General features: G+C 47.0%; 1 protein-coding gene across 7 annotated transcripts in view; it reads right to left on the bottom strand.

The window, feature by feature from the left end:
* The window catches only part of DCLRE1C (DNA cross-link repair 1C), a 48,856-nt gene extending 43,251 nt beyond the window's left edge, over positions 1 to 5,605 (bottom strand). For 5 of the 7 annotated variants that reach the window (XR_001886048.1, XR_001886050.1, XM_017874259.1 and 2 more), the window contains exons 1-2: positions 5,406 to 5,605; positions 292 to 343 (exon numbers count right to left, since the gene is read on the bottom strand). Coding sequence is in view for 5 of the 7 variants with exons in the window: in XM_017874259.1 (XP_017729748.1) it covers positions 292 to 343; positions 5,406 to 5,514 (161 nt within the window). In the remaining 2 variants the exon portion in view is untranslated. The remainder of the gene's footprint in view (positions 1 to 291; positions 344 to 5,405) is intronic. The other 2 variants (XM_017874268.1, XM_017874263.1) reach the window with 1 other exon arrangement.
* Positions 5,606 to 9,555: the final 3,950 nt, after the last annotated feature.

Here is a 9,555-nt window from a genome sequence, read left to right as displayed (position 1 = left end):
TATATATATATATATATATATATATCTCAAGTTCACAGCCAAAGCTAACCCATAATGACAAAAGTCAGAATAGAGGTTACCTTTGGGAGGAGGTAGGAGGGGTCTGAGATATTGGTACTGTCCTATTTCTTAATCTGAGTGAAGCTACACAGATGCGTTCACTTTGTAAATGACTATATGCTTGGATGTATGTACTTTTCTGTACAGTTGTTATCTCTCAATTAAAATGTTTGCTTCAAAACACACACACACACACACACACACACACAAATAAGTAGCAAAATAAATTACCTGCACTCCAACCTTCTTTTCAAGGTAGGGGCTCTTAATCCTTTCATGTGATCTAAAAACAAAAGAACCAACACTCATAAATATGTTCTTTTTCCAGAGGATTCCTTAGCCCAAGGGAAACAGTTGTCTTCTTTTTCAGCTTCAAAAGAAAACCCACGAGGTTTGCTTTTATAAGAATTGAATCACATGGGCTATGGACTCTTTCTTCTGCAAGTGAATAATCCTTTTCAGAACAGGACAGGCTGAGCCATCCAAATCAATTTAAAAGGAGAGTGATTCCCTGCATCATAGGCCAGAGTTTAAATCACTCTGGGAAGCCACAGAAGAATGAGAACTGCTTCTAGCCCTCCACTCTTTTACTTCATTTCAATCCAACCATCCTTCGAGCCACACTCTATGTAACCCATTCACTTCCTGCCACTTAAATCAGTCTATCTAGAAATTCAAGCTCGTGTCCATGGAATCTGCTACGAAATCACTCAGGCTCAGAACAAGTGTTTTGTCATCTTCTTATCCTACTGTGATGGATTCAAAGGAGAGTATCACTATCCACGAAGACTTGCTCCACAGCCCTCCACACTAACAGACACAGACAACAGAAAGGTAGCAATTAGACCATTACATTCAGCATATCATACATTCCAATATATTCTGAATCTTTAGCAAGTAAAGGCCTAGACAACAATGATCAAACAGCTCTAAATTGTTTAGCTAAACCAGCTGGACACGGTGGCTCACACCTGTAATCCCAACACTTTGGGAGGCCGAGGCAGGCAGATCACCTGAGGTCAGAAGTTTGAGACCAACCTGGACAACATGGTGAAACCCCATCTCTACTAAAAATACAAAAACTAGCCATGCATAGTAGCACACACCTATGATCCCAGCTACTCAGAAGGCTGAGGCAGGAGAATCACTTGAATATGGGAGGTGGAGGTTGCAGTGAGCCAAGATGATACCACTGCACTTCAGCCTGGGCAACAGAGTGAGACTTCATCTCAAAAACAAACAGCCAGGTGCAGTGGCTCATGGCTGTAATCCCAGCACTTTGGGAGGCCGAGGCAGGTGGATCACCTGAGGTCGTGAGTTCAAGACCAGCCTGACCAATATGGAGATACCCCATCTCTACTAAAAATACAAAATTAGCCGGGCATGGTGGTGCATGACTGTAATCCCAGCTACTTGGGGGGCTGAGATACGAGAATCACTTGAACCCGGAAAGCAGAGGTTATGGTGGGCCGAGATTGCACCATTGCACTCCAGCCTGGGCAACAAGAGTGAAACTCCATCTCAAAAATAAATAAATAGGCTGGGCACGNGGAGATCGAGACCATCCTGGCTAACACGGTGAAACCTCGTCTCTACTAAAGATACAAAAAATTAGCCGGGCATGGTGGCGGGCGCCTGTAGTCCCAGCTACTCGGGAGGCTGAGGCAGGAGAATGGCGAGAACTGGGGAGGCGGAGCTTGCAGTGAGCCGAGATCGCGCCACTGCACTCCAGCCTGGGCAACAGAGCAAAACTCCGTCTCAAAATAAATAAATAAATAAATAAATAAATAAATAAATAAATAAATAACAAAACAAAAAACAACAAAAAAAATAAATTGTTTAGCTAAACCAAACCACTTCTAATTACCACGAGCACCACCACACACACACACAAGCACACCCTCAATTTATATGTGGCCATGATTAGACCCAATGAAAGCAGAGCAGTCACCGCACATCACTTGGCAGCCCTTGATTGTACACATGCCTCCCGGAGAGTCCACCTGTCTCCCGGAGAGTAAATTCCCTCAAGGGATACTTGGTCCAGTCTTTGAGGGTCTTATGGGTATATCTCTGGGCAGGACTCTCCATAATTAGAGTTTCCAAAGAGTTTGTGCCATGGCAAAGGGGAGGCTGAATCCAGACTCTGCTTCCTGCTCCCACACTGACTAAGCAGGCAGCACCCTGCATGGGGCATCATAGTCCCCCATCCTCACCACCCTGAGGCCCCTTCCAACTGGTGGTCAGAAGAACTGGGTGGGTTTGCTTTGTGCTGCTGCAGCTGCACCCAGGTCTGCTTTTCCAGGGAGGTTTCCGTTTCCTGGGCCACAATAAATTATCGTAAGCTGCCACCTCAAGGGGATTTCCCCAACCCTGGGCCATTATCTCAGGTCTCAGGTGTCCTCTCATCTTCCAGAACTTATTGATGCTTAGTAAAGCCCACCCTGCACACAGCATTGGCTTCCAGATGGCGCACAAATAAGCATCAGGTGGGTCCATAGCCTACTCCGTATTATATCAAAGTGTGATGTGGGGTTGGGTGTGGTAGCTCACACCTGTCATCCCAGCACTTTGGGAGGCTGAGGCGGGTGGTTCACCTGCGCCCAGGAGTTTGATACCAGCCTGGGCAACATGGGGAAATCCCGTCTCTATAAAAAACACAAAAATTAGTCAAGCATGATGGTGCATGCCTTGTAATCCCAGCTACTCAGGTGGGAGTACTTGCTGAGGTGAGGGGAGTGCTTGAGTCCAGGAGGTGAAGGCTGCTGTGAGCCAAGATCTCACCACTGTACTCCAGCCTGGGAGACAGAGCAAAACCCTGTCTCAAAAAAAAAAAAAAAAAAATTGATGTGGATGGGTTTCCATGCTTTTTTTCTAGCAAAAGAGTCCATACAGTTTCTCATGCTTGAGCTGCTATCACAAGATACCATAGATACCATAGTTGGCCTTCACACCAACCCTGTGAGGAAAGGCAGTGTTTTGGCTGCCTTCAACACCAGAAAGGTATTTCTCACAGCTCAGGAAGTCCAAGATCAAGGTGCAGGACGATTTGGTTTCTGGGGAGGGCACTTTTCAAAACTTACCGACAGCTGCCTTCTCACTGTGCACTCATATGGCTTTCCTTGGCATGGATACATGAGGACAGAGTGCCCTCTCTCTTCCTCCTCTTGTAAGGGCACTAATCCTATCAGAGTAGGACACCACGGTATGACCTCACTTAAATTTATTTTCCTCCTAAAAGCCCCAGCCCCAATTACAGTCACTTTGGGGGCTGGGGCTTCAACATAGGAATTTTGTGGAGATCGTCCATATCCATCAAAGAAGCCTGTGTCTCAAAAAGGTTAAAAGCCAACAGAAGGCAACGTGAGAAACCTCCAAAAGCGGAAGCTGAGTTTTTGCCCTTGATGAGTTTATGTCCTGGTTAAGTAAGCAGATCCACATGTGGTTACAGAACAGAAAAAGTTGTTATAGACTGTTCAACTGTAGGGAAGAGTCCATTTCTTTCTTAATGCACAAACCTATAGTGGTGATTTCACAAATTCCTTTAGATGCATTATTTCTCCAAACTCAGTAGTCCTAAACACAAAGTGCAAGTTTCTGAAGTATACTTTAATCCTGGCTAGCCCATTCTGAGTTCAGAGACTCCAGTGCGACTCTACACAAAAAGCAGAAATAGGCACATCCTCGTCCAGCAGTAGATTCTCAATGAAAAACAAAACCAGAAATGTGTCAGGCACAGTGGCTCACACCTGTAATCATAACAGTTTGGCAGGCTGAGGTGGGTGGATCTACCTGAGGCCAGAAGTTCGAGACCAGCCTGGCCAACATGGTGAAACGCCATCTCTACTAAAAATACAAAAATTAGCTGGGTGTGGTGGTGCGTGCCTGTAATTCCAGCTACTTGGGAGGCTGAGGCTTAAGAATCACTTGAACCCAGGAGGCAGAGGTTGCAGTGAATGGAGATGACGCCACTGCAGTCCAACCAGGCGACAGAGACTCCATCTCAAAGTAACAATAATAAAAATACAAAAATTAGCCGGGCATGGTGGCTCACTCCTGTAGTCCCAGCTACTTGAGCAGAGAGCATGTGCCACTGTCCTCCAGCCTGGGCGACAAAGGGAGGCTCTGTCTCAAAAAACAAAAAAAAAGAAGAGACGCACGAAGCAGTGCATGATGCTAATATGGCAACGCATGAGAAAAGGTCCAGATTTTCCTTATTAAGCAGAAATCACTAGTGGCTTTGTGGGGAAAAAAAAAAAGCAGAGACATTTCCCAGAAGCAGTAACTTCAACAATTCATAGTCCAAGTGATTGATTCCACACCCAAGACAATATAGCTGGCCTTCCCACCAACCTTGTGAGGAAAGGCTGTATTTGGATACCTGTAATTTACTTTAAAACACCTTCCCACTGCGCATGTGCAGATAGGTTTGTTACACTGATTAACTCCACAGGGTAGTGGGAGCTTCCTGCTCCAGCAGTCTGCAAGGCCACCCAGCAGAAGGCAGCAACTCCAGTGATTCCGTTTATCATTTTCTCCAATTAACACTAATGGCTGAGCTAATTAGCACAACAAGCATTAAAACTGTTTTCACTGGTAAGTCACTTATTAGAGCAACAGAAGTGAAAATGAACAATGGTTGTGAAATTAGCGGTATTTAAACTCTGGAAATTAGCTCCAATCTCTGCCTGGCGTATCTAGCCTCGAGCTTATATCATTAACAGCGACACTCTAACCTTAATCCCTAAATCGGTCCAGCTGTGAAAGAATCCAGCTGTGAAATCATAGTAGCTTTTCTGGTTGCCTGATACCATTTAGAAGGGAAACGTTCCTCCATCCTAACCCAGAACGAAGCGTTCGTATTGGATGCGGACAGAACATCCAAAGGCCAGGGAGCTTGCACTTCGCGGAGCTATCAGGCGGGTTGTTGCACAGTTGTGTGTGTGTGTGAGTCAGCCTGCTTGCTGACCAATGTTTGAGGGTGTGCTCAAATGGATCTGAAACTTGTTTTCTTCATACACGGTAGCGAGGCTCTGGGGGAAGAACTAACCCTCGCCAATCTCTGACCATCGGCCACCAGCAGAGCTACCAAGAGAATCTACTAGCAGCGCTTGACCAAGCCGGCCCGGGGCGCAACTGGCAGGCGCCGTTACGCCGCGTTGACCAGATCCAAAAATAGATGAAGCCTTTGAGAGGCTGAGAGCCCGACTGGGACAAGGTGTGTGCTGGCCGCCCCCTCGCTGGCCTCCCACAGGCTGCAGCTCCTTGCTCCAGGACCGGCCCCCTCCTGTCCTCTCTCCAGCCCCCAGCGTCCCGGGAACAGGCGACGCGCAGCACTCACTCACCCTTGTGGCAGTGGGACAGGAAGTAGGCGCGGGCCCTAAGGTTCTCCCTGTCGAAACGGTCTATGGAGATGGTTGGATACTCGGCCATCTGCCCCTCGAAGGAACTCATATCGCCGCCGATCCCAACGTCCCGGACCCCAAAACTGCAGCTGAAGCCCAGGCCAGCCCTGACCGCGCCGCCACTTCCGGGAAGCCGCGCGCCGCCTCGCCATTGGGCGGCCGAACGCAGCCACGTCCAATCAGAGGAGTCCGGAGACCCGGGACGACGCTAAGGAGCATCCGGTCGGGTTCCAGGCGCCGGCTGCCTGGGTTTAAATCACCCGCGCTACGCAGCATGCGGTGGGCCCTGAGCCCCGCCCAGTGCAAGGCTCATACCTGCCAAAAAAACCACAGGTGTTGCTCTGGTAAGGCGTTGCCGGTGTCTGTGCAGCTGCAGTCGCGGGAAGGGAAATCGAAACTCCTAGCGCAGGTAGCCCCAGCCGACTAGGCGAGTAGGCTGCGGAGCTGCGCTTAGAAATCATTATTCGTTCCGTTTCCTGCTTGTCTACTGCTGGCCTGAAATCCGAACTCAGTTCCCCTCTCTCTCTCTTCTGTTCCCAATTTCTAACCTTGTGGGATAACCGTGAGGATTGTATGAGAAAGTTTGTAACTGACTCATGGTAGATTCAGTAACTATTGATTCCACTTCCGTTTTTATAATCTACAAACTGAGTAAGTCATTTCTGTGTGGTCTTGGGGCAAATAAGATCCCAATAATGTCTTCGCTGCTGGCCTCTGCCCTGGTCCCCCACCTTTCTGAGCTATACTTTTAGGAAGTTAGAATGATGTATTTAAAAAAAAAAAAACATTTAAAAAAAAAAAAAAAAAAAAAAAAAAAAAAAAAAAAAGATGGGAGGAAAGGTCTAAAATTTTTTAACAACCAAAGCAACTTTATGAAAATGTTTGTTAAAGTACTGTATTCACCTAATAATCACCATGACATTTATTGTGCTCCTTCCTATCAAATCTCCTTAGTATAATTAAACACAAACAACCCAGAACACTTTTACTTTATTTTATTTATTTATTGAGTTGGGGTCTAGTTCTATCGCCCAGGCTGGAGTGCAGTGGTGCCATCTCGGCTCACTGCAACCTCTCCCTCCTGGGTTCAGGCGATTCTCCTGCCTCAGCCTCCAGAGTAGCTGGGACTACAGGCATGCGCCACCACGCCTGGCTCATTTTTGTATTTTTTAGCAGAGACGGGGTTTCACCACGTTGACCAGGCCGGTCTCGAGCTCCTGGCCTCATGCGATCCACTCACCTCGGCCTCCCAAAGTGCTGGGTTACAGGCGTGAGCCACTGTACCCGGCCTTCCGGGCCTCCATAACACTTGAAGTCCCGCTTTGTGCACAGCATGGTGACAAACCTTCGGGTAGCATTGACTCTATCTGGGGACAACATGTTTGCAGAATACGGCAAATAAATGCTTCCACAGAGATGCAAAGTAACATGAGAATAAATCCAAGAACAAAGATTTCTGATCAGGGAAGTCAGGAATCAGAATGCCATTCCAGCCCAGAGCAGTGGCTCATGCCTGTAATCCCAGCACTTTGGAAAGCTGAGGTGGGCAGATCACCAAAATCAGTAGTTCAAGACCAGCCTGGACAACATGGTGAAACCACATCTCTACTAAAAAGAAAAAAAATTGGCCAGGCATGGTGGCACACGTCTGTAATTCCAGCTACTCGGGAGGCCAAGGCGGGATAATCACTTGAACCTGGGAGGCGGAGTTTGCAGTAAGGCTAGATCACGGCAGTGCACTCCAGCCTGGGCAACAGAGAAAGACTCTGTCTCAAAAAACAAAACAAAACAGAATGACGTCCCTAGTGAATGTCAGCTTGTTCCTGTAGTCATAATACTCAGAGTTCTATTCAAAAATGGATTCCCATGAAATCTTGAGGAGGGGGAGGAGGGGTGACGTGGAAACATAATCACTAATTTAGGTAAAATATCCTGCTAGTATACTACTGGCAACAACTTTGATGGTTTGTCTTAGAACACATGGGAACAACTGCCCTGGCAGGGTTATGGAGACCTAACAACAAATTCTGCTGTGAGTCTAGTGTCTGAAGAATCTCGTGGTGGAGCTCCAGGAAAGGCAGGTTAAGATAATGCTCGTGATTTTATTTATTTGCTCACTTATTTATCTCCTCCTCTTTCCACAATGGATACAGTACAAACAAAGGGAAATAAGAGTCACGACAAAGGGAAAGACAGGATAGAAAATAAGCAAGATAGGTAAGCATAGCCCAAACCACACCTAGTGAATCAGAAACTTGGAGAGTGAAGCCTGGCAATTTACAGCTTAACAACCCTCTAGGTGATTCTGGTGGATCCTAAAGTTTGAGAACCACTGGATTCAATTCTAAAAAAAAAAAAAATCAGGGCAGGCATGGTGGCTCATGCCTGCAATCCCAAACTTTGGGAGACCAGTGCAAGCAGATCACCCGAGGTCAGGAGTTCGAGACCAGCCTGACCAACATGGGAAAACCCCGTCTCTACTAAAAATAAAAAAATTAGCCAGACTAATTATAGGTGGCAGGGGCCTGTAATTCCAGCTACTCGGGAGGCTGAGGCAGGAGAATTGCTTGCACCCAGGAGGCGGAGGTTGCAGTGAGCCAAGATTGCACCATTGCACTCCAGCCTGGACAACAAGAGCGAAACTCCATCTAAAAAAAAATTAAAATGAAAAAATAAAAATAAAAAAATAAATTTAAAAACCACAACACTCAGGAAGTCTGGGGCAGGAATTCAGGTAGGAATCTGCTGTAATACTGCAGGAAATGTGATGGTGAAGCTTAATTCATTCAGCAAATCATTCACTGACCATATACTGTGTATCAGACACTGTTCTAGACACTAAAGATACAGTAGTGAGCAAAGTAGACAAAAAATGTGGCCCATCCTGGTGGCTCCTGCCTGTAATTTCAGCACTTTGGGAGACCAAAGCAGGCAGATCACTTGAGGCCAGGAGTTCAAGACCAACATGACAAAACCCCATCTCTACTAAAGATGCAAAAAAATGTAGCCGGGTGTGGTGGTGCGCCTACAATAACAGCTACTTGGGAGCTGAGGCACAAAAATCACTTGAACCTGGAGGCAGAGGTTGCAGTGAATGAAGATGGCGCCACTGCACTCCAGCCTGGGTGACAAAAGAGACCCTGTCTCAAAATAAATTAATGAATTAAAACGCAGACAAAAATCCCTGTGGACGTGGGAGTACACATTCTAATGGAAGTATTGACTGTCTACCATTTGTGTAGCTCCAGATGTTTTCAGTGTTTTATACTTATTATTTCATCCTCATATCCTCCCTGTCTATCAGGCAGGTACACGTTCTGTCCTTATTTGCCAGTTGAGGAAACGGAGGTTAAGTAGCTTGTCCAGGGTCATGTTGCTAGTAAGTAGAGCTCAGGTTTAAATCCAAGAAGGCCACCACACTTTTAGACACTGTGCTTTCTGACAACACACTGCTAGCTGCCATGCCATGCTGCCTCCACACCATCGGAGGGGCAGTGATGAAATATACTCCTTCAAAATATATCCCTTTAGCACCTACTGTGTGCTAGGCACTGTTAGGCCAGTGTGGCTGCAGCAGAATGATCCAGGGCTACAGAGGAAGGAGGGAGGTTGTTGTGAGCAAATCTTGCAGGACTTTGCTCACCCTGTATGGCCTCTGGTTTTCACTCTCCATAAGACGGGAAGCCATTGCAAGGTTGGGAGCAGAGGACTGACATAATTTGACTTAGGTTTTTCTGTTTTGTTTTGTTTGAGATGGAGTCTCCCTCTATGCCCAGCCTGGAGTGCAGTGATGCAGTCTCTGCTCACTGCCACCTCCACCTCCTGGGTTCAAGCGATTCTCCTGCCTCGGCCTCCCGAGTCGCTGGGACTACAGGCGCACGACACCACTCCCAGCTAGTTCTTTTGTATTTTTAGTGGAGGCGGGGTTGCACCATATTGGCCAGGCCGGTCTCGAACTCCTGACCTCGTGATCCACCCACCTCAGCCTTCCAAAGTGCTGGGATTACAGGCGTGAGCCACCGCGCCCGACCTTGACTTAGGTTTTAAATGAATTGCATTGACTGTTGTGTTGACAACAGACTATAGAGGG

This window comes from Rhinopithecus bieti, unplaced genomic scaffold (genome assembly GCF_001698545.2).
Source record: "Rhinopithecus bieti isolate Rb0 unplaced genomic scaffold, ASM169854v2 scaffold_1012, whole genome shotgun sequence".
Classification (NCBI taxonomy): domain Eukaryota; kingdom Metazoa; phylum Chordata; class Mammalia; order Primates; family Cercopithecidae; genus Rhinopithecus; species Rhinopithecus bieti.
The sequence above is the reverse complement of the archived record's forward strand: the minus strand, read 5'-3'. Positions and strand labels throughout refer to the sequence as shown.